Raw genomic sequence first — 26,243 nt, forward strand, 5'->3', positions numbered from 1 at the left:
CGTCTACTTTGCCACTAGTCTCCGTCTTCTCCGGTATTGTTTATCATTTAGAAGCATGAGGTTGGCGACCTTCTGCGAGCGAACGCGTATCGCAATGCATCACCAAAAATGACAGAATTAATAGCGTGATTCATCCGCGTTCGCGAAAAAAAACTCCGCTGATTCAACGTCTCGCGTGTTACTATTGCCGCGAGAAAGTAGCGTGGATTGAGGTCAAGTATCTCTCTATCATTTGCAAATATTTTGTAAATATTAGGTCTAAGTCCTTGCAGAAAGTCCCGTTCGTTCTTAAATTTTAAGAAAATAATAAGTTTTTTATACATACAATAATATTTTACTTATGACCTCTTGCCATTGCGATGACGATTTAAACAAATAAATATGACAAGTAATGACAATTAAGTAAATAAACGTGACAAGCGATGACAATCGAGTAAATAATATTTTTAACAAATATATCTCTCAAATAAACATGCGCATGCATGTTAAAACTTGAAACGCCATTATCGGACGGAACGTCAACGGTCGTAACGAGCAGCTAATTTTATTTAAATGTAACTTTGAAAGTTAATTGTCACGGCGCAAGGACTGCCGGACGGCGACGAGTGGTGACTTTCAAGTACGAAATTAATTATGTATCTGCTGCAGTTGTTCGAACAGCTTCTGTTTACAAGCGCGTGTCTTCGCAAAAGGCGCAATCGTATTCGGACGGAGCGGAGCGATCCAAATCCGTAGTATCGAGAGACTGGCTCTTTCTTTCGCCCGATAAGACGGACGCCGCGTTTCTGCATTGTCCGGCAATGCCAACATTCAAATCAGGGTTATCGGAAGTGTTAGGGGTGACATCATTAGAGATACATCGTGTTACATCGGTCGAACGGGCGCCGCATCGATCGTGCTGCTTTGAATCGTTGTTTGGTACGGAAACGAATAGAATGGAATCATTAGAATCGTTTGGCGAGCGAAGACAGTGGATCGTAAAGTCGATGATTATGAACACGTGGGTGCTCGGCATGAATAAACAGTTCGTGATTTTTAGAGTCGATTAGAATTGACTCAGAGGTGATTGAAATCGACGTTTTTCGAGAAGAAAAAAAAATCAACTGAGATTCTCAAGATTAAAAAAAAAGTGGTCAGAGTATTTAGAATAATATAGAGAGTAGATTGAACGAGTTTCAAGAGCAATGAAAACTATTCGAGAATTTTTTAAGATCATCAAAATGTATTCAGAAGTTGTTAAGATCTGTAAATACGAAGTAAACGATTCGCACAATTTTCGAATCAGAGATCAACAATTAATAAAAATGACTCGATACTTTTTTCGTAATTACAGCTCTTACCGCAGTTGCGATTGCGAGCACCTGCGCGCCTTTTTATGCGTTCGACGTTATAGAATTCGCGGGACGGAAGTCGGTAGCCTTCGGTCTCGCAACAAATATTTGAAGTGCCCGATAAAATCAGTTCCCTGGAATCGGAAACGGTTCGACATAGTTGAAAATGCACCTGCTACGTCACGGATCGTATCTTCCGCGTCTTATCAGGCTTCGCGGAAGATACTTGCCGATGCGAAGATAGCAGCGCGAGCTCTCGGCCAGGGCTTATTACAATTACTAATCGCACTTGATCATTACTGGACGTGCGGCGAACGACTAACTAGCCGCGGAACCGTAATCGTTCCGTTGCGCAAATGCGTCCGTCTCGTGCCCGGTGAAATGTCAGACCGTGTTTGTCTGACACGATGTTGACACGGCCTGACGTCAGGAACGCGTCCGAGTTTAGGCGAAGATGCACTCGCTAGACGTCCTCGCCCACCGTCGGGCTCTTTGTCGAGCCGCCTTTGTTCGCTTTCGAAACGTTTGTTCTATAACCCGAGGCAAAATGATGGGGTTTTATTATTTGTATAGCGGTTATCACTGGAACATTTACCGACCCTTTTTCCATCGATTTGTGTTCATCATTGTATTCAATAATTTCGCCACTAGCCATCAGAGTTGGGTAATAAATAATCTGATCAATAATTAAAGGCCATAACCCGTTAGTTATTGTAACTAATTTGTAGTAATTTATAGTAATTTACGAGTCATAATTGTCGATTATTAATCAGATTCTGCTGTGATCCACTCTGTTCGCCTTTTGTTACTATCGTTGCACGTGTGAAGAATGTGTCAATTTTCGAAGTCATAAAGCGATGGAATTTCTTTGTTCATCCAGTGTCTACACCGAGAGAAACAAGTTCTCAAGTTTCTCCATTGCCTCTTCTTGTTTTTCACTATACCAGCCAGTTGTAAATCCATCGATGGCGTCTCGTCAAACAGAAAAGTGTCAATTCCAAGCAACAGTCCGCCACTCTGCGATCGCAGGACCAAAAAGTGCGATCCTAAGTAAACCGTGACTATAGGTCTTCGATGCACGAAGAAGCATTCAGGTATCCAACGGAGGAGTCTCGAGTTTCTTTCGCGGCGCATGTTGCGGAGAACGTTGCAGGAAAAATCGACGAAAGTGATGCTGCCCGCTTTGTCCCGGCGGCGGTTTTCGCGAGAAGGAGGGAAGAATTCAGCCGCCGACCGGGCACGGTGCCAAAGAAGCCCCGTCGTATCGCCGTCTCGTCTCTTTCTTCTCGCCTGGAGTATCATACTAGGAAATGGTAAATAATGTATGTGCCTCGACACGGAAATACACGCGTGGCGCGATCGCGAATGTTGGCCTTCGTGGCGGCCGATCCGCAGTCGGGACACGGATCGGCCGTCATCGGAATATTAACGATCGGCCAATAGATATTCTCATCGTCGCTCGATCCGGCGAACGTTCGCTCCTTTACGTATCCACTGTGTCCTGCTTGGCATTCATCTCCTTCGGGCGTGTGTGAGAAAGGTATTCTCCCCTCGGACGAGATCTCGTCGGAACGACCACGGTTTCAATTAGCGACGCCTTTGAAAATACTGATTTTAAACGATTTCGTCTCCGTCCTCGGCGACGATCGTGCGGATCGGGGCTTCTAAATTACCGATTTGATGATAGTTCAGTCACACGAGACGGAGTGCCGTGAATTCCTAGTGGAGGCGACACAGAAGTCGGTGGTAGCGGATTTTCTTCGCTCGGCTGTGGGCTGGGACGAATTAGATCCCTACTCTTTTTATTGTTCTTGCTTATACTACTCTTTTTACTTATTTGACTCGTTTTACTCTTTTTACCCATTTTATTCTTTTTACTCAGCCTACTCTTTTTACTCATTTTACTATTTTTACTCATTTCACTCTTTTTACTCATTTTATTCTTTTTTCTCATTCTACTCTTTTTACTCATTCTATTCTTTTTACTCATCCTACTCTTGTTACTCATTTTACTATTTTTACTCATTTCACTCTTTTTCCTCATTTTATTCTCTTTACTCATTCTACTTTCTTTACTCATTTTACCATTTTTACTCATTTCACTCTTCCTGCTCATATTACCCTTTTTACTCATTCTACTCTTTTAATGCATTCTACATATTTTATGAATTCTTTTTCATTATATAAATGATCTATTCTAATTTCCTCTCTTTATTTATGTAACTTTATACTCATATTTCCTTCACTCATTATTCTTCTATTAGGTCTATCAAAAAGATCTGTCTGATTGGAACGATATTTGTTACTTAGACAGTGACAAATATTATTGAATTGCTCTTCATTTCTCCTCGGATGTTTGCAATATTTTGTACATTTTCCCTCGTACAATTACGTTGTCATATGAATGGGGGAACGTAACGGTCGCCGGTTTAGCGTACCACCGATTTTGCATAATCAACGCCTGCTTGATTAATAACACCGCTCGTTAAGCCCACACCTGTCGTTCCTGAACTTTTATTAGAGCACGTAGCGGCGACGTTGAAAGGGTACACGATCGTCCCGCTCGTTGTTTCAGTTGGCGAACTGCCAGGACCATAAATTCCTGTCAATTACGAGCGAGATGGCTTTGACAAAGTATTACGCTACACGCTGACCGGCCTATCACGATTACATTGTCGTCGAACAAGATCATAATAATTGCTGAATACATTAACACAGCTCGTCTATGTCTCTCTGAATAATCGATCAGGTTTCTCGTAATGATGAGACCTTAGGCATGCTATCTGATCCTTGAATTATCTTAGTCGAAGAAAATTATTATTAATTAATATAAATGGTATTATAATACCATTTATTAATCGAAGAAAAAAAAAGTTTTTTTCTTAGAAGCGAAAATTTTATTGTTCCTGCGACATTGAAGAAAGCGATGTAATCGATTCTGGTTTTTACCATCACAGAAAATGATTAAAAATTGGAATGTTTAACTTGTTTATTCGGCGAGAAGAACGAATCGATGCGTGCAAAGGACAGCGCTTGGCACGCAATTAATCCCTCAACGAGACAGCCGAGAACACGAGCTCGCAGGAATCGGTCTGATTGAAGCAAGTACAATTCTACTGCCCACGTTCCCGACTTTTACTACTTGCAACGAGCGTTTAGCCTAGTTTCCCTAGCACGCCATAGTTTAACCGCGCCGAGACCATCAGTATTTTGTAAAATCCTCTCTTGGAATACAAACTGCGGTGTAATTTCCTCGGTTCCTTGTTTTCACCAACGAAATCGGCGTAATGCTGTCTTAATACTGCTTTCATGGTTTTGTAGCCGGAGGTAGAGTTGGGCAACATTTTTTTTTTCGGATGACGGATAAGAGATAGAGACTGACGAATAAAAAGTCGATAGTATCGAATAAACATTCGATTGAATAAGAATTTATCCACGGAAAACAGACCGTACAAGACGGAAACGAATTTCTCTGTGAATAATTTTATAATTTCTATACGAATAATTTAATATCGTAATAATGTCCAATAATTTAATACTATAGTAATATTAAATTTAGGAATACTTTAATATTATAATAATATTAAATTTAGAAATAATTTGATATTATAATAATGCCTAATTTCGTCCGATGGGTCGATTTCGAGAAGTGTAACGAAGGGTGTGATGTTTGTTACGATTTCCACGGGCCGCGAACCTTGGAGATAAAGCTGCTCCGCGTTGGTGTTTACCTGCGCAGATAATTACCGCGTTATCGTGCGCCGAGATTGCCTAACCGGAGCAGACGAAATCGGTCGCCGCGATCTAGACGATCGTCGTCGTTTGCGCAGGTAATTACACCGAGAGTCACACTATTATTCAGCGCACACAGAATTTTTGTGATAACGTTTCGTACCGGCAGAAAATGAAATAAAATTTCAAGCGAGGACTTATGGATTTTTAATCGTGCTTAAGTCGACGATGATTGGGTACTTCTATTGTCTCGGGAAAATTTTAACAATTTCTTCTAATTGTACAACTTGTAGAAATCTTACGAGGAACATCTGACTGTTTTACGGAATTTTAGTTAAATAATCACCTCTTATAGACTTCGACTCGTATGATTCTTAGAAATAAAAACAAAGATGAAATCCATTTCATTAAAACATCATATTCAAATTAAAGATTGAAACATCATAAATAGAGGAGAACTTTTGCGGTTTTAAAGATAATTAACGAGAAAAAACTAGGAAGTATCTCACGTGATGAACGACAATTTACAGAACGTATGCAACTCTAATAAATAAAAGATAACAAAGTCCTATTGTGCGCTATCATTGAAATCCGTCAGCCTGTTGTTTAGTCGTGTCTAACGAATTATGTGAACGAAACCGGCAGTGTGCCGCCGTGGAGATCGAGATGGAGATTAGACAGCGATCATCGACGAAAAGAATGCAACACCCGGTAATTTTAAATCGACGTAGCATAAGAGGTATGCACGAGCGTGCGTACATGCAGGAGTATGTCGCAGAAATACCGAGACCGGTTTCCTACGTAATGACATAAGGTTGGCCGATGTGACGTCACTTCGAACCTTCGCTGACAAAGTTCAGGTACACGCGGGTGACTCGTTCCCCGACCTTCGATTCATTGGAACTCGCCGGCTCGAAACGAACTTGAAATTCCCGCAGTTGCAGTCCCGGGGTATCGTTGATCTCGATTTCCGCGACGAGGAAAAGCGACTTTGTTTCCGAACGCGGAATTCCGAGATGGAAAAGGCAAATTATTCGGTGACTTTGCAATTCTTGTTGCTGTCGTTGGGAAACGAGAAACAAGAATTATTTGATTAAAGTATTCTAAAAGTAAAATCGTTTTTTACGTAAATAATTGAGGTAAATTTCCTATAAATATTGAAAAGTTGTGTATCATTTGTTATTCATTATTAGTAATTCAGAAAGTTTAAGTTCAGGAGAGATTGTAAATTATTGTGCATTTTTAATGTCAAACAGCGCAGCTAAGAAGATAACTCGTTCCTTCTACTCGTGGGTGGTCTGACCATGAATCGCTGATTCTACTGCACGTTACTTGGTGCTTTCGGTTCAAGATGTTCCATATTTTGAAATCAAACAAATGGCAAATAATAGCAGCGTCAGAATATTTCAGAACTAGAATATTTATAAATATTAGATCTTTGAAATCGAAAGAAATCCAACAGTATTAATATTACGATTGGAACTTCGTGCTTTGAATATACGGATGTAGATTTTTCTCTCGCCTGATCGCAAACTCCGAACTCTACTGTCGCGACACATTTCTGTGAATCGAGAGGAAACATTTTAGGTAGATCGTTAAAATGAAAAGAAGGAGGTCTGACCATGAAGAGCCATTTCTACTTCTGCTTAAAATAGCCTGGCCGCAGAAAGACTTTGTGTGACAGCGTTGTTCGTGGAAAAGCCACAGGGAATTAAGGAATAATTCGTGGGGGACAGTGAAGTCACGGCAAACTCAGCTCGTTTAAAATTGCAATCGAGTCTGATCATAAACATTCGCTTCCACTTTGTCTCAAGTAGCACGTACACGACACGATTTCGTCGATGAAACAAATTTCAGATAGAGCTGCCATTCTGCGAGACGTTTTTTTAGAAAGAGATCGAATGTTGTTAATATCGAGGCGCGAAGTAGTCAATATTTGAGTCATTTTTCACAATACTTGATAAGATAATCTGTGTTCCAGCGGTGTTCCGGAGTTATTCGGACTACTTTAATTGCAAAATCACATTCGATGCTCGATGCGTTCTGTTTCCTTACGACACCTGCTCAAAACTCACTGGGTATACAATGTTAATCCGAGCAAACACGCTAATGCGATGTTCGAGTTCCTCGTTGAAGCTGGGATTAACTCAGAAAAATGACGGAAGGAAATTGCTTTCGGTTATTTTCCGTCGCAGCGTATCGCGACACGAAATTACGTGAGGTCAGAACGCGTCGAGCAGCAAGACTTCTAAATAACACTGCTGATATTCCAACGTTTTTTATGTTCGTCGCAAATGTCGCTTCCACCGGATAATTTAATCTTCAAAACTTTCAAAAATGATTCGTTTCAATTCCTCGATAATTTGCAACAATGAATTAAGACAAACATTGCACAATATTAATAGTTTCGTTGATTATCAACACTTTGACGGCCGTTGTCACGTACACGTGTCTTTGTTAAATATTTGAATTGTAAAAATCGATACAGCGCAGTATTTTAGAAAAATGAGTCATAATTATATTATCAAGAAAATGTATCTTATTTACGATGCTAATAAAGTATATCATAATGACATTATTAAAAAACTGCAACATAATTACACTAATAAAGAACAGTATCATAATTACATTATTAAAAATATAAATATTTAAAATAGAATTCCTAAAAATTAATTTTAGCATCAGTTCGTTGTAATTTCCTAATTTTATTAAGCAAGTGGTAAGAGTGTTGAAAAAGTAATCGACGTGAAAGTGTTAAAACTGCTTGACATATTCTAATAATTAAATCCGATTACTGCTGTAAATAAATATCTGTATACTATGGTTTGGAAAAAGATACAGATTCCAAAGATCCACGGACACCGATCGATAAAGGAAATAGTGTATCCGACACAGCGAAGTAGTGCAAGGATACCGAACAAAGGGTCGTTTCTCCATTTCCGGTGGGGAATCAACGAAATGGGAAAACCGATCGAACGGAATCAATGCGAGTCGCGCCGCGAGTCGCTCCAAAGATAGCTCGGTATCCATCGTAATCTGTGTATCAGTGTCATAGAGATAAACGTTTCCATTGGAATGTTATTCGCGCTGTCAAAAGACCACGTAGATTCGACGCGCGGCTATTACTCACGCAGCGCACGCCTATGACACACTGCAGAAAACGGCGCGGCGGGATGGATTTCGCGCGAATCAATTTTTCCCCGGCTGTATTGCAGGTATTTTCCTCTCTGCGCAGTCTCTCCGGGGAACTTGTTGCGCTCCCGCCGCATGATTTTCTCGGAACCCGCGTGAAAACGCGCCTGAACGCTCCGCGATTGCGCAACGCGGGCTCCGCTACAGCTGCGGCCATTGTCGCACGATTTGTCACGGAGAAGTTCCCTAAAGAAACAGAATCGATCGTGGATCCCCACGCGGTTCGACCTGCTTTTCGAAATCCTCGATTTCGTTCGCTGTTCGCCGATGTTGAGACATTCATTGTCACGTTGTCACAAAGGACATTTTAACGATGCTAAGAGACAGAGTCGACAGTTTTTAGGAAGTTGCTATCGTCACTTCCTTTCTTTATAAAACGGCTGAATGAAGAACCGAAAGGATAAATCGGAAATTAATAAACTGTCCTCTATTTTTTTTTACGAATTTGTACAATTTCTATCCTAATGGAGAATTAATACATTGTATCTTTTTAATGTTTCTTGGAGAGACTAAAGACTGTAGAAAAGTTCTCTATCATCATTTGATAAATAACTTCCTTAGAAATTAAACTTAGAGTGGAGCTTTTAGAAAACACATTGATTTTACTATTAAAAAACAGAACATTTTCATATAATTACATTCTCCACAGAGCCCCTGAATTTGATTAATTTTGCATGATTTATAAATTTGTTTGAGATAAAGAAAGTTTAGAGTACATCAGCTTTGTTTTAGAGAATATTTGGTTTCAGGCCACTTCCAAGCTATCCGTTTGAAACTTTAATAGAAAACAGTTTGCTCAAGCTATCCGTTCTCTTCAGAACCCTCTTGAGCCCTCGGCAAAGTTGCATCGTGCCTTCTAAGAACTGGCAACGGCTGCCACACAGTTTCTGCTATTCGTTTTAAGATCAGCGCTGCCCAATAGACTCGTTCTACTGCTTTGGAATCCTTGGAGTACTTGTTCGACTTATTCTACTTGTTGAAACGCGCGCGACACCGGCACGACGCGCCCTTCTCCGGGGCAGAGACAGTGGGAATACTTTTCGTCGCTTGTTTCAATCTTTGTTACAATCTGAATCGCTTAGGAATTAATTTGAATGACTTTAGGTTTTTTTAAATGCTTAAAATTTTCAAATATAATACGGCAATAACTGGTGATGTAAGTTGTTTAGCGCGAGCAGATTGTAATTTTGCTATGCATTTTTTCCCAGATTGATCAGTAACGCTAAATCAAAGATTTGTGTGAAAGCTTCATAAATCTTTATGTCAATCCAGTCTGTTGTACAATTGCAGTAAATTTGCAACCCAAATCAAACCAAATGTATTTGATAATACTCTAAGCAATTATTCTGCAGCTAATGTTTATGAATCTCTAAATCGATCAGCATTAGAGCATCAAGAACAACCATCTAAATTCGTCAAACAGCTGTAATCGACGTTGGTAATCAGTACGATTCCAGAAAGCTACAATCTCAAACTTCGATAATGCAATCTCTAAGACCTCCAGTGTACTTCGAAGAACACCAACCCGCACATTGTCTGTTAACCATCAACCAACAAGACGAGCCTATCAAAATAAATACTTCAACAAGTTCCAGCTCGTACTAGATAGATCTCGGTCATATGAGAAGTGACATCTACCGAAATAGTGTATCAAAAAGCTTCTTACTATCATTTGTGTCTGCTATTAGTTCTAGTTTCTTAAGCCCTAAGATCATTTAGTGAAACATATTGCCCGTGCCTCCTATCAGAAACCAGGTTTCTATACAGTTCAATTTCCAAAGACTGAAATCGGATCCCCAGAAAGCAGACTTACCATCGCAGCGGTCTGCGAGATCTCCGGACTGGCCTCATCAGCCTCAACTGCAACGATGACAAGAACCACCGCCAGGAGGACACTTCCGGTACACCTCCCAGGCCGGAGACAGTTCCACTTGGTCCTCATCTTCCGGATCAACAATAGCTTCAAACCGAACCGTGAACCTCTCTGATCGTCACCTCGAAGACTAGGTGTCACCGTTGACCGGTCGGCTCTGTTGTCACAAGAACGCGGGACCACTGACACACGTGTTACCGTAGGCTCGCAGGACACCGGTTGTCCTCTCGATCCTCTCGCGAGCGGAGACCGGTTCTGCTCGCGGGCAGCTCGCGCGTTTTCGCGGACTAAGGCGGTGTGCCTCGTGGGGTACGCGGCTCGAACTGACCACCTGGTGGCGGTCGTGGCCAGGTGTAGTCAGCGTTGGTCGCGCGGCAGGGTCAGTCTGAGACGTGGTTGCCACGACACTATCGATTCCGCTGGCCACCGATTCCTTCGGCACGCGTCTTTCTCCTCGTACGTCGTCGACGGCCACGCACGGCTCGTTCGGTCTCCTCGTTGACGCGAGGACTACCAAAAGACTTGACGGGGTCTTCTCACGAGCCACCTAGCTCCGGCTGGGCTTAGCTTCGGGCTACCTTGCTTCAGGGTACCTAGCTTCTAGCCAACTGTCTCCTGGTTACTTTGTCCGAAGCACGGGCAAAGGACAACGGAAGAGAAGAGACGCGCGGAGCAAAGAAGCGCACGGCCGCACGGCGAACTGGTACCGGTGTCTACCGCCACTCTGAATTACAATCAGTCTGCCACTGACTTTTATCGAGGCCTCCCACCACGCCGCGAGCCTACTACCACCATCAACGCGACGCGACCAACACAATGCTGTGCGACCGAGAGCCTCCTGGAACTCTGGCATCGGGAACCGCGAATCTATTTCCCGGATAGGGCAGCCAGGATTAAGACGTCGAGATTAGGGGAATTGCGTGGGTCGCCGCGTGGATGATGCATAGGGATTAGGGTGCTAGGATTGACTGTGGCAGTAGTTGTTGAAGATGATTGGCGTTCTGATACTTGCTGGGTTTCTTTTCTTTTGGGTTTTGCCGGAGGTTTGGTTACCTTGAAGGGCTGATTATGGTTTTATTGGTACTTCGTTATGTTTTGGCTTTGGAGATCAGCTTTAGGTGAGGAAGTAAAGTCTTGTCAATGAATCTCATGGATTTTTTGGTATTTTGTTGCAATTTTAAATACTCGGTAATTTTTACATTTTATTTTATAATTTTAAAGAGTTCATAACAATTGTCGTAACTATGTTAAAGATTTTAGATGATAATGAAACATTGATATGCTTTGTTATCGACAATTGACAACTCGTGGACTCACCAAAGCAAGATTAACTATTTACAACGTTCTTCTAGCAACTAGAATCCCAAGTTCAGGTAAAATGTGGTAATCATAGAAAAAAAACATACTCTGAAGCTATGTACAGACTTGACCCCTAAGTGCTATAGCATTGAAACTTGCAAAACAACTATAGAAAGTCTCTAGCTGTCAGACCTCTAATCTTTCACGTGCGGGTATAGGATAAAGATAGAATTCTATAGTTCTCGTTTCGAGTCTCGATAATAAAGGGATCTGACTACAATTGATCGGTAGAATCTATTGAAAGCGAACGTTCCATAGGAATCAGCTACCAAAATTGCAATAGAGATGAATGAAAGTTGAAAGTGATCTTCCAGACAGTTTATAGCATTAAGTGTGTCAAGGATGAAGTGTAACAAGGTTTCTAACACGGTTTGTCGTTTATAGAGAGTTCGAATTAGCAGTTGCAAGGCAGAGAAGTATGGGAAACAGTCGAATCAAATTCGTGAGTACGTATTGGACTGAACGAAGAGGGATGACACCGTTTTAAGCATCGGCGCAGGACACCTGCGTAACATTGCGAACACGTGCTCCGACTACAAGTCGCTGGTCGCTAGGAATATGTAGGAGTGGCTAGGAAATATCCTTGCAGCGGTGTGATTCGATTAGAATAGTGGAAGGATAATAACTCTGTTGAATCGATAGTGTTGCCTGCCGGAGCCGAGCAAAGCGAGAATGAAAATTGATCACTGCGAAATGCATGCTCGATCGAAACATTGTCGGTGTCGCCGGCAGCTCTTGAATTTTTAAGCAAACGATTTTCTCTATCACCGAATCTAACGACTTGATTCAAATGCCTCGCAATATTTTTGTTTGCGAAATAGCAATTATTCTATTGCATACATTTATTAGCGAAAGTTAAGAAACTTATCATATTGTTGATGTAAGAGTTTTTATTAAATTAAAAGTGCATGTTACAGCGAAGTATATAACACACTGTTTATATTACAATATTCTTTTATTTATATTTATTGTACATTCTATAAAACGAAATTGTTAATATTAATACGCTATAATTATCAGCAGTCTCGTCACGTCCCCTGAAAGTTCCGCAGCTTTTAATTAATGCTGATAGTAGAATGTCGAACTTATTTTTCGTAAAATATGGAAATTTTTCCACGACCTTTCGACCCGCTGCAAAGCACCATGAAGAAACAAAACAAAAGGGGCAGGTAAACAATATAGTTTACGTCAGAGGTACAATACTATTTTCAGAGACATTCGACTATTTCGGCTGCGCTAAATCATTTATTCATGGCAACGTACGGCCAAGGTACTCGCTGAATGGCCAGATGCAGTTTTCAAAACAAGCATTTTTTCTTTCGCGTTGGAGCCGCGGATCTTGGGATTAATACCCTTCAAAAATGTCATTACCGGACCGCGGAAGTCTATGCGAATTCATACTTTCGCGGACGAGAGAGCCTCGCGAAACTGGAATTAAACGATACTACGTTGTTTTTGCGAGTCAAAAAATGAATTACGACCGCATTAAATTCTTGGCAGATTTAGCCAAATCCAGTAAATTATAAATTCTAATTTCGGTGGGCCATTCTAGGCAAATAAATGCACACGGTGCAGGATTATTTAATTCCTCTAGTTCTTTTGCAGCAAATGTGATTTTATATCTAATTTCTTACAGCTAATCTGATAATATCGTAAACATCCATGTTTGCAATTTTGTTTAATTAAAATATAGACTGAAAGTTCCAAAGTATGAAGAACAAACAAGCCAAATGTTTCAAGTGTGATTTTGTTTAATGTCTCTACATTTGGAAACCCGAGTAAAAATCACGCAACAGCATTTAACGTATATATATATTCGTATTTTTAACGACAGAACATGATCGCATTGTTCGCGAAATCAGCTCTTGATGCAAGCGCGCACAGTTCCGAAAGCACAATCAATGCCGCCACGTGGAGGGAACAAAAAGAATCGGTGTTTTGCCGCGATCCATAAAATCTCCCGTGGCAATCATTAATCGCTCTGCCCCGATAAGCGAACGACGAAAACCGCCGATAGGATTGTAAGGCGAGCTACCATTTTCTTTCGCGTGTCGCGAATCAAAAGAACCCGGACAATGGGTGTACGGGCCCCGCCATTGTGCGACACGGAAACGCGCGTCGTCCGGATAACCGCGATCGATGAGGATAAAAGAAAAAAATGAAACAGACGTTGAAATGCGTAGAGAGGAAGTACGTCAAAATTATTATTTGATAGTCGCAACAAATGACGCGCTAAATAGTTGACTAAGTCGCGCGTCGGTTTACGAGCTACGAGTAAATTTCTTATCACGCTTTTATAGACTATCTTGGAATTACTCATGTCGAAGGATTAGGAAACAATATCTTTGGTAATTGTCGGTCCGTGCAGCTTGAATAGAATTTTTATTGACACTTCTCTAATTAATCACGAGATTTCAGTAAGTCCCGGATAAAGTATAACCGTAGTAATTGCATTCAAATCAAAGGTACTGAGTAGATTGGAAAAAATCACTGTAAAAATAAACAGAATTTAATACAATACCTTGAAAGCTTACCTTCGTATATTTATATAGATTTAACGTTCTTTATATTTTTCCCTGTTTGAGAAAACAGTTGACTGACATAGATTAAGTTTTGTTTACCCGTATTTTACGATTGAGATAAAAAATAATAAAAAAAGATTGCACGGGTTCTTTACTCACTGGTTTAAAGCACGTTGTTCATTTCGAGTAATTCGTCATCGTGGAGGGTTATTGTTAACGCGACAGGTTATTGAACTGCGAAACTTCGTGAACGATTGCAATTTGAGCGATGAAGGAAAGCGGATGGATCTTATCCTTTTATCACGCGTCATTGAGAAACTTGATTTTGGCGGGGTTTCCGTGTCCGGTATTCATCGTTGATTCACCTTACGATGAATGAATCAGCCAATTATTTTCTCTCTCTCTCTCTCTTCCTCTCTCTCTATAGACAAATTATTTATGAATTGCCGTATCTTGCCATTAAAATAATTATTCTCCGATCATGGCAAACCAGTTGAAGGATTCAAGATTTCCAAAGTAAGATAAATGAGAACAATGTGACACTTTCGTTTAAGAGAAACCCGCAAGGTTCCGTTACCTTCTTCTCCGATCTAGGCAGACTGAATCTCGATAACACACGAAGAGGTGGTTGTGTCGATATAATTTAAGCACGGCTCGCGAACCGCGAAGAATTGCTGAAACCCGTCGCGTTGGACACGATGCACAGACGGTTTTGCCGGGCTCCCGCGCAATAGACACGGCAAAACACGGTTTCATCCTGGCGAGCACAGTTTCGAAAACCCGTTTTTCAGCGGCGTTTACTTTGTCTCGACGGTCTGCGAGTAATTCGACACGTCGAACGATCATCGATTATGCAGAAGAAACGAACGGTTGCATTGATTAGAACTTCGTCCACCGTAATCGTTTCTTAGAAGAACAAGAAAAATTATACGAATCGCGTAGTCACACGTTTGTCTGAGTCAGTAAATTACTTTAAATAATTTTCTTCGAAATATTTTTCATATTCCTTGTCGAATGTTTGGCTCGTTCAGACTTGGAAGGTAAATTAAAAATAATTGCTATAGTACGCATCTTCGAGAAAATTACTAGAAATTGTTCTTTTCGGTATTATGGGGTCTTGGTTATCGTTAGATTGATTCACCGCGATGACGTTCAATATTGTCCAGACGTAAATCATAAAAAGAGCGCGCACCCGGCGAAGTTGAATCGGTATGGTAGTTAGTCACCCGTGGGCAGATTCGTTTGCATTCGGGAACCGTGCAGCGATCCCGATTCAGAACGAAGCTTGCGGTCGTCGGCATTGCTGAAAGAATTCCCGGGAACCAAAAGTGGTTTAGAAACCCTGCTGATTCATAAATTGTATGGGGGTTCGTGCGTCGTGCCGCTATTTCCTCGATCACACGCGCATATACCGGCGAAATCGTTGTCCTACGTTCTCAAAGGACAATATTCAATACTATTGTTATTTTTCTAATCCTACCTTTGTATACGCGTCTAGTTTCATTACACAGAGGCACCGTGAATTTTTTAAAAGATTTTCTAAATAGATCCATTGTCAACTAACTACCTCTGCTTTTGAAAAAATTAAAAGAAAAGGGGGTGGGTCATGAACATCAACTACTAGTAATCTTCAAGATAAAATTTTAAAAATATGTATTTTTTACAGCATTATCTACTAGACACTCGAATACGTAGAAGTTAATTTTCTAAATAAATTTTTGCGTAAGGGAAAGATTTTTTTACTCTTCTTTTATTTTAATTATCTTTATCTTGCCGGCACAGAAATAGCAAATTCCTCGATAAAGTTAGTTCGCACAATTTTAAAGAAGCTTCGTGGAAGTTTGGAGGACTCGGGTTTCTTTGTTCCATTTCGAATACAAAAACCATTGCGTGTTGAGATAACCAATTCATAGAAACATGGACGAAATAATAATACAAAGGAGAGTCCCCCGCTTCTTTATACGATCCAGTTACATATTGTTGTTGATTGGTTACTGGGAACCATTGCAGGACAATGTTGTACGAGCACGAATTAGATTGCGAAATATTTTGTTTGTATCTCCGCGCGGCGGTCGCGAACGTGATTTCTGTTTTATTTACGGAAATATTTCCGTGAAACTGTATTTTTTTTTATGCACAGAGCTTCTGCGAGACGGCATCTAGAAACCGGAACATTGGACTTGGACGAGAACATGAGTCACCCATCGACGATTTTGAAACGACGATATTGTTCCGGCTAATCTTTAAACCAGAATTTTTTATAATCTTTGAAGCCATCCTTTCCACTCGAAGATATTTTACCTCTAAATAAAAAATAGTTTCTTTTATTTCTTTTTTATACGCTCTTTTTAGTGCATTTTATGCATTAGAAATTGAATCCTGCGACTCGTACAACATTTACCCTTGTAACAGTTGTTTTTAAATATAAACAATTTAGCTAATAAAAAAGTTCTTAGCGATACCTGAGAGTCAAAGGATTAAAAAGATCAAAAGTATAAAATTAACTTTTTCATTTTCCGTTTTATAAAAATAGTTCACTTTTATTGTGCGACGCGATTGATTTTTTAATTCCAAACTCTTGCAAACACGAAACAGAATATAGACTCGATGAAATAATTGCGATAGAATTTATGCCTTTGTCCAGAATTCCGTTGGAGCCCTGTTCCAAGAATGAAATTCCAACGGGCCGAAAAATGCAATTCTGGGCCCGTCTCACCGTTTGCCAAAAATAATCTCTCATCTGCCCGGTTCCCGGGGACCCATTAGTTGTACGCGAAATCGCAGGAATCCTGCGCGTGCCTCGAATGCGGACACGTGGCGCGTGTTACTGGGCATGCGGCGCGGAAGCTGCGATTGTGGATCCATGCTCTATCAACAAGTGCTCGTAGATTTCATTTTTCTTGGAACAGCGTCGCTGCAGAATTTCGAACGAAAAATGCGAGCCGCTGGCCAAGCAACATGAATGAAAACGTTCCCATTCGACGGAGACGCGGGCAACATTTTTGTTTCGAACTTGCTCCTGCGAAATGATTTAAGCGAGATCTGGACGTATTACTTGCGACAACCATAATTATTGGGATCTTTCTAGGGTGTCTTTCATGAAAATCTGAAGAAGAAAAGCATGTCTTATTCGAATCAAAAAATTCCTCGCAGTGAAGGTAGAATAATAATAACAATGTAATTGGCGTTTATAAATATGCACGTTTAGTTGTATTTCTTAAATTTTTATATGTATGCATAATATATGCAGGAAGGTCTGCAGTTTAACAAGTATGCTCTGAACGAAATGTCTGCTGTAAAATAAAATAAGTATTTTTACTTAAATAGACATATGGTGAAGATTTCCCACCAAATGTGTAAAATACAAATGTTTTTAATTTCTTCTAAATCGAAAGGAAATTTGATTCTTCAATTATCAACAACTAGACAGAAAATTAAATAAAGACATACAAGAAACAAAAATTATTTCGTCTGTTAAGGGTCGATGATTGGTGCGAAACATTTGATCCAAGACCAGAAATGAAAATCGTACCAAGATCTGCAAAATTTGTTCATAGAATACCTTGTTTATCTTATCTTTTGCGTTTACGACGAATATCCTCTCTGTTAATGGTACACCCAGTATGTCGAATGAAAATCGTCGGCAAAGGGAAACAAAGGAGACAGAAAGATGGCTCCGGCGTTGTTTTGCTCGCGGTTGAAAAAGGGAAAAGTTGCGGGTCTCCTTTTTCAGCTGACCCCCGTGACCCCGGGACCAGCATCGTCATCTTGGAATGCATTTGCATTAATTCGGTCCTAAGCCTATTTGAATGCAGCGGGACCGTGGCTGTAATCGTATCTGGGCCGTCTTGCAGAAAGGACACAAGCACAAAAGCAGACTTTGACCACGGAAATTGGCGAATCAATTTCGGCGAACCGCAATCGTTCGTCGACGCATGGGAACTTCCCATAAAAGAAAAGCAAGGTGCATAGGCGTCCCTGGAACGTTCCTAGGATTAGCGTTATCGGGATTATTATTCAAATGACGTTAGATCCATTCAAATCGTATACGAAATATTAGATCTTCAATTCCTAACTCGATTTACATTTAATTATTCGATTCGAGATTAAAGGAAGGAAATAATAATAAAAATAATAATAATAATAATACTTTCGCATTAAACTCTAACTTTTGCATTAAAGGTATTTTTATAGATATTTGTGTTCGCCATCGTAAATTTAATCACGACTATATATTGTTAAGCTTTTAATACAGCGTTATAAATAGTATTTCACCGTGTCTTTGTTAATTTCTCCGTCTAGATCCGATCGTTGTCCACCAAACAATAATTATCTTTCCGGAAACGTGCGAAATAATTGATTCCCAGGCTTTGTCGTATCTGTCGCGAGACGTGCCTCGCTCGATCTCTCTTGGAAACAGCTCTCTTCGCGGTTCCCGATCATGTTTCTCATGAAACTCTGTTTACCGTAGTCTGGTTTCTTCCTCGTAAGCGTTAACAAAGTCGTTCATTTATCCCCGTGCACAAAATAAAAAGAAGTCACGAGCCCGGCGATCGCAATCTCCGCCACTCGGTTTTCCCGGATTTTTAACCCAATTCAGCGACGAACGCGCGAGCGTCAAACGCGGTGCCCTGAATCACTGTAATCTTTCGATCATGGTGCGCAAAAAAATTTCGCAAAATTTTTCGTCCGCAAGGTCTAGCCGTGAAAACGATTTCATGAGCCGTTGTCACGCGATCACCTTGAACAATGGAAAAAAAGAATAGCGACGGCGACGCGAGAATGAGTATGCAGATCGATAGACGATTAGGAGTTAGGGGCGAGAAATCAGGGGGTTGGCTACGGGATGATGTTTAGGCGTGGCCGGCCACGCAGATCCAGCCTGATGTCTTCCTCGCCCCCCCCCCCCCTCCCCCGAATCGATTTTTTTCCTTTTTGCTTGGAGTTTCTCGACGCCCACGCACTTCCCTTAACGACTAATGTCCTTTTCGGGGAACTTTATCTCGCCTCGAGGACCCGAGAAATCGACCGATAAATCTTGCCGAACTCTCGATAACGTTTTCACGATGCTACATGGTTGCAATGGCGGCCCCGATCGAAGTACATGACTCAATTAATTGTGTTGCATCTGACTAGCTTCTTTAAAAGACGCTTTAAATAAATCATTTAAATTCTGCGGTACTTTGATTAGATATTCGACATGGTTACTAATACGATATTATTAAATTTATTTTGTGCTAATTTAATCTTTCATATTATAAACTATTTATAAGCTGTCTTCACAAGAATTAAAAAATGATATCCAATTCAGAACGTATATTGAATAAAAAAGGAAAAATCATTATCAATCTTATAATGAGTAAATGTGAATATTACGTTTATTTATGTCACGGTAATATTTAATAGCGTCTTAGTGTCACAATAACATCAAACAGAAAAAGGTCAGAAGAAATTTATAGCAGAATGAATTAGGAAGAATATTCATAGAGCAAGAACGAAAGGTTCGCTTTGGAAGACGTTGATTTAGCGTAATAAGAGCTAAGGATTTCCTCCTTCATTGATCCATTACTTGTCGAAAAGCTGGTTGATTGCGCAATCGAAAAATGACCTGTTACGTGACGCAGGCATTTCCTCGAAAGAGGAAAGGCGCGCGAGCTCCTTTTTGTAACTCGTGCGCGAGCCAGGAACAATCGATGGGATAATCGACGATTGTTACCGTGCAACAAGTATGCATCGGCTTCAATTATGCATCGAGGGAGGGTCCGCTCCAGCGATATTATGCACGGACGATTCGATCGCTACGGATTCGCCGCGGAAACAAAATGCAACGAGGTCTTGTATCCATTCATCACTGTGTCACGAGTTACATATTTCTTAAAAAGTGAATCAGCGATTAAGTCGATAGGGTACTTACAGATACCGTTGTTGACACAGTGTTCAATCATTAGCTGATGATAAATAGCACTTCCTGTACCGAGTCCTTTATTGTAGTATACAAACAATTTTTATCTATGCAAAAACGATACATATTATATTTTTTATCTATTAAAAAATAATATATTAGATATTATATATTATATTATGTATTTGATATTTTATATTATATTATATATTAGATATTTTATATTATATTATATATTAGTTATTTTATATTATATCATATATTGGATATTGTATATTATACATATATTAGATATTGTATATTATATCATATATTATACATATATTATATACGTATTAAAAAATTGACAAACAACGGAAAAGGATCTTACCCGTTTCACGTTTTGCCGTATCTCCTCCGGGATCGCAGGGTTCCGATAAATCCAGGAATCGAGCAGAATTGCGCACCTCCTTCAAAAAACAAAGCACCGCTCGATCTGATTAGAAACTCGTAGGAATTTGCATAACTCGTTCGCTCGGCACGGAGAAAAAGAACGCGAGCAGATTAGGTCATTGGAATACGACGAACTGACCGGCAGATTTCTCGGGAAACTATCCTCTTTACGGCAAAAGTGGTCCTGTGTTATGCACTGGTCCCGTCGTTGCCGAGGAACAGGTTCCCGAATGATTCTCCTTAAAGATAGCGTTACTCATCCTCTAGTTCGAGTTGGGCGCGATTACGACTTTCGAGATCTTCGTTCGCGGTTTCATGAAAATCATTTCTTTTCTTATCGTCTTACGTAAAACTTGTGACTGGACGAAAGTCACTGGTTCGTCACATCTGGTTATCATAAAATCGAGTACGTTGAATTTAAAATATAAAAATACAGTCAGTTTCCGATGTTTAGAAGAAAATATTTTCGATACCATTTTCCTTTCATTAAGTCTTATAGGAACATTAAATACCTTTTACATGATATAAAAAATATTTTCATGATAAAATTCGTGCTCGCAATAACTCGCATAACAACCGACAAGGTTAAGTTCATCGAATCATCGTGCAACATCGTCTGCAAAAATTCCCAAGCTGAAACACTTGTTTTCCAGCTTATCGAGGAGAGGCTTCAGAAAAACAGCGTTCGTTGTGGACAAGTTAAATTGCTCTAATTAGCAGTTCGCGGTAGAGATCTTTTAATGTGCGGCGATCGCGACAGAAATCGGCCAAGACGTTTCCCATCGGCATCATCGGGAAATTACGAGGCGTACGCATGAGAACGCGCGCGCTCTTATCGTAGCGAGAAATCTAGTCCGCCCGTGCGCTCGCAATTGCGCCGGCAGGAAATCTGTTACAATTAAGTAATTGGTCGCGCGGCAGAAAGCCGGAGCAGACGTTCTCCATCAGGCCGTCTAATTTATGGAAATTCCTCGGCACGGCCGGAACGAAAGCATCGCGAGCCGGGTACCCGCGTGCGTCATAGATCGCCGCGGAAATTCATCTTCCCGCTTCGACCGGGCCGATTTCTCCTCGATCGCGGGACTTTGAACAACCGAAAATCCTGATCTCTCTTGCCGCGCTTCCTAGTTCCGTAAAACATCTCGTTTAACACGTGGAACAGCTCCTTCGTTCCACTTATTGATTTCTTAGGATGATCGCGTTGCGGAATGAGTTATTTTGCCTGAAAAGTTGACCAAAATTAATTGATTCGTTCTTGGGAGAACGAAAGTATTTGGGAAAGAAATAATGCTGTTTACTTTATTGTTTTTCTTTAATAACATTCTTTTTGTTAATGACGGTTTTAAGCGAGTTTCAGTCTTTTTAGTTATACCACTAATCTGTAAGCATATTTAATTGCAATTTATAAAAAGAAGGTAGATACAGAATTTCACGGTTCATTCATTATTTTCGCGGAAAGTTACAAAATCTCTGTTTTTTTTTAGATCGGAAGATTACAGAAGTACGGCGATGCGAATTGAAAAAATCTAAAATAAGACAGACGGATTACAAAATATAAGCGATTCCGTCACAGAGTATTAAAAGCGTCGCGGCATCATCGGAACGTGTCCTGTGTTTAATCCGATCGTCTCGTTATCATTGTAGATCTCGCGGACGTCATCGCGCTCGTCCTTCCGTTCCGCGCAGACGGAAATCGGCCTAGTAAATAAATAATTCCCATGCACGGAATTGACCCGGCCGTAATTATGCGCAAGGTTCCCGGGACGCGGCTGCATTTCCCTTTTCCGTTCGATTGAAATGCAACGCGACGATCCGCGTGCAAAGGCCACCGAACGATGCGCGTCTATGACATGCTCCACTAATTTCTCCGCATCCTTCGGCCGCGATGTTGCTTCAGTCATCCTGAATTCTTTGCAAAACATCATCTCCCATCATCCGTCTCGTCTTTCAGTCTCTCGGTGCTTCGTTATAAACAAATGTTCTTGTTGCGAATTCCTTTGCGTTTTGCTGTAAACATTTTCTGAGTTAATACCTCTCTCATTATTTTCCTTTTTAAGTAACATAGGATACGATAATTATAATGTTTACTTTGTCAACGGGATAGATTCTTTGCTATAATAATAATAATAATTTTATAATAGCGAGACGAAGATGGAAAGATGGAAAAAGTTATAATAACAAGATAGCGATGAAACAATCAGTATACTATTATGAGAACTAGATAATAAAGACAGTAGCAATTCTAGTAATATTATCAATGATAAAAATAATAGCAATACATAGCATTAACAATAATAAGGATAAGATTAAGAGTTACGGGTGGCTACGAAGAATAGTAACGGCATAGTGTTTGAACGAAGTAAAAGAATTGCAAATTAAGTTGCGAGAATAGTAGTAACGATTAGCATTGATGAGTAAGCGATTTAAACATTTGTAATTGTCGTATTATGTGTGACGTGCTTCTGTGAGAAAAAGTGGAAATGTACTATGCAACTATAATATACTTATAATACAGTCACTATTTAATAGAGTCTTAATTTACAATGGAATATACTTAAAGTTATACTTAATACTTAAATAATTAAATTAAAGGATTCTTCATAAACCAATAATGTAATCAATCCTGATTAATGAGAATATTATCTTAAATTCTACAAGTTTACTATCTACATCGAAATCTACTGATCTGACGTCTTCTTACTCCGATTCGCTAGAGATTATTAACCCCTTGATTTTTGATTTTTGAGACTAATGCCAACAATTCCGCTATTTAACAATTTTTTAATCTAAACTTTGTTGCTATAAAAATTATCTTGGAACCTGATGGAACAATTATAGTGATGCCTCGTCACCAAAGTGCAAAGGGTTAAAATATTTGTAACTTGTTTTCCTCGCATGACTGTGATCAATTACCCTGTACCACAAAATTGTTAAGACTAATTTTGTTAGACTACTTTGCGTGGGACGTGCACTGTGAATCGAAAAAGACGTCAGTCTGTAGTAGCCGCAGCTTAAGGAAAGGTCTTTCAGTCAATGAGTGACTCACAGGAGCTATACGACGTCTCCTAGCTTCTTCTTCTTCTTCCACTTGTTCTTTTCCTTTTCCGTGGAAGATTTCGTTCAAGATGGGTTGCTAAGCGGTTCTCGGCGATCGGATTGCGTCGATTCTTTAGGAATCGTACGCGCCGTGGAATTCGATGGCTAAAGACCGATCAATGACTCAGTCTTGATCGACTGTTTAATTAACAACGCGGAGAAGCGATTGTTATCGGGCTTGAATCAGCTTCTGTTCGCAGATCGTTGCTGGACCAAAGGAGGCGCGATTTCTGCTTATTGATACGACAATGTGACTCGATACGGCAATTATAAATATTCCGTGTTCTTTACTGTTCGATTAAGAATAAGAATAGCCACATTAACAGTTAAAGAAGCGATGAAATAATTTAGTACTTTATAGATAAATGAAGAAAGATTGAAATTTTGATTGAGTCGAAATTTTGTTTCGAAACTGCTTTTAGTAAAAAGAAAAATTGCTCTCTGTACTTTCAGTATTTGTCATCCGTAGTTATTAAATATAGTTGCAAGTGATTCGTTATTATTTCCGGTTCAAGCTATCAATAGTAATTGTATCATGAATCATGTATGATTTCACACTGAACCTTCTATTATATTTTTCTATATCGCATATAATGATGATAGCATTAAATGAATAGATAATAAAGATTAGTCAGATATTTATCGTACTTCTACCGTAGGAAATGATTTTTAATAAATTCAATTCTAACGGCTGGTATGCATAAAGCAGTCTCGGAAAATGGAAATGTACGTTGAGGTCAGCAGCCTGGTAATCGATTACGGAAAAAGTCGCGCGAAACCATCACAGATGATTTTGACGGTCGTATAACCGCAAATTGCATACTTGCATCGTGAAATAAGACGTCACGGGAAATTTTTCTTCCGTTCCGTTTGAAAGGGAGTCGGAAATAAGTGAAATGATAGGAAGGAAATGGCTGGACGAAAAAACGGAATGGAAGAGCGAGGTTGAATCACGTATAATAGGAAAAGTGGACGTCAAGTGGCAGTGAATTGACTGCAATTTCCTGAAGGGCTCCCAGGATATCATTTTTACTCGATTCCGCGGTTATCAGTTACATTTATCAGTTATATCAATAATTTCCGTCCAGTTGGATTTCGATGACAAATACCGCAGAAGTGTTCGCATAATCAATTTTTTTCCGAATTAATCAGTAGCTCGCGCATTTTTGAAGAAAATATAAGAAACAGGAAGTTCATAGATATTTATTTCTTCTCTGAGTCATTTGAATCAGTACAGCAATATTTTTAAATTCTCTAAATCTTTTCGTACTGTATTCCATCGATTAATTTTCCGTATAAATAGTTTATAACGGTAATAAAGATTTCGAGGGCAGACTTCGTTAAAAAGTTGCTGTAAAGGTACAAGCAGGTTGCGCCGATTTAATACCAAATTAATTCGCGATTAATCAGCGAGTCGTGTTCTATACGTTCCGCGACCGTTCGGTCGGCCGCGATATGGAAAAGCCAGGTGGAAACACGTTTCTAAGTATTTGGCCGATGGTTCGATAAACACGATCACGTAGGCACGTGCCTGCGTTCACTTGCTTCGCGGATTTATGCGACCGAATGACGGAAGCGGCTGGAAACGGGTGCCAGTAGGAAGTCGCTCGACTCGCCTCGATCATGTGCACGCTCTGAATGTAACCGGCCACTCTAAATTCAATCTGCGGATACCCAGAACGAATTAATGACTCCGTCACCCTGAGACCGCATCGATCTCGCAATCGGATGCCAGATTTTTCGATAAGCTCCGAGGACTCTATGATCTGATCTCTTCCAGGTCTATCCGAGCTCCGCTAAAGAGATTCGCGTAACTATTTGCATGCCTAGACTCGCATATCATATCATCTATTGTACATTTTTATGTCAAATTAAAATTGTCAGCAAAGAGTATTTCTTCCGCTAATTTCCACTGATTGATAAAACTATAATAGTAGCCTGGAATTTTTTCAAACTTTTTATTGTTTTATATCTCATGCATTTATTTCTGTCACAACATCCTGCGAGTTTCGACTCGCATACTTGCGATCAAAGTGATTCTGCTGCAGATTTTTACGCAAGATTAAGATTTCCTGTGGAAAATTTTAAAGACGATACGATTCCTACTATTGACTGTGATCGATTGATAGAACGGCGCCCCTTAAATTCTTTTAAGAGCTCTTCAAAGTGGAATCGCGAACTTCAGCCGATCCGGCCGAAGGATAAACTTTCGTTTCTTCGTGTTCTGCTTAAAAAGACGTTTACGTTTCGGTGGTTTCCAGGTGCGAAGACGAACGGTAAAAATTCGTTGGGATTCCGCGAGATCGTGTACAGCAGCTGTTTCGATTAGTATTCATTCCTCGGTGGGAACGGTGTTTACAAGCCGATCAAGTGTAAAGCAATTGCATCGGGATCACGCTTTCACAGACGGTCGTTGACGCAACTTGTCCCGCGATGTCTTTTCTGTCTTTTCTTAGGCCCGAATTTCTAATTTCACGGTCCATTTCGGTAACCTGATGCAACGCGTGCGTCGCCGTTACTGTCATTTTAATTGAATTACGTAACTTACACCACTAGCATTTGATACATCTCCCTCTAAGAATTGTATCAAAAATTTTAGACTAAGACGAATAAATTCGAATCTTAATAATTCAAGAATTTTTGACTAAACTAAATTCCAAGATATTTTGTTGAAATCAGATTTTTTAAGGCGACGTGTATTTTTCCTTGCGAGTGGTCAGAAGTGTACACTAGTGGTTACAAAAGTTCTACCAAATTATTTTATTCAATGTTCACTTGCTGTCACAATCCAGCTCGCAGCAGTG

At 40.1% G+C, this 26,243-nt stretch overlaps 1 protein-coding gene across 4 annotated transcripts in view; it reads right to left on the reverse strand.

Annotated features, from left to right (window-relative positions):
* Positions 1–10,848, reverse strand: part of LOC144471397 (matrix metalloproteinase-14-like) — a 38,263-nt gene extending 27,415 nt beyond the window's left edge. For all 4 annotated transcript variants that reach the window (XM_078183383.1, XM_078183381.1, XM_078183384.1 and 1 more), the window contains exon 1: positions 10,069–10,848. In XM_078183383.1, the coding sequence (XP_078039509.1) occupies positions 10,069–10,197 (129 nt within the window). In that variant the 5' untranslated portion in view covers positions 10,198–10,848. The remainder of the gene's footprint in view (positions 1–10,068) is intronic.
* Positions 10,849–26,243: the final 15,395 nt, after the last annotated feature.

The sequence above is a fragment of the Augochlora pura genome, chromosome 6 (assembly GCF_028453695.1).
Source record: "Augochlora pura isolate Apur16 chromosome 6, APUR_v2.2.1, whole genome shotgun sequence".
In the NCBI taxonomy this organism is placed as follows: Eukaryota; Metazoa; Arthropoda; class Insecta; order Hymenoptera; family Halictidae; genus Augochlora; species Augochlora pura.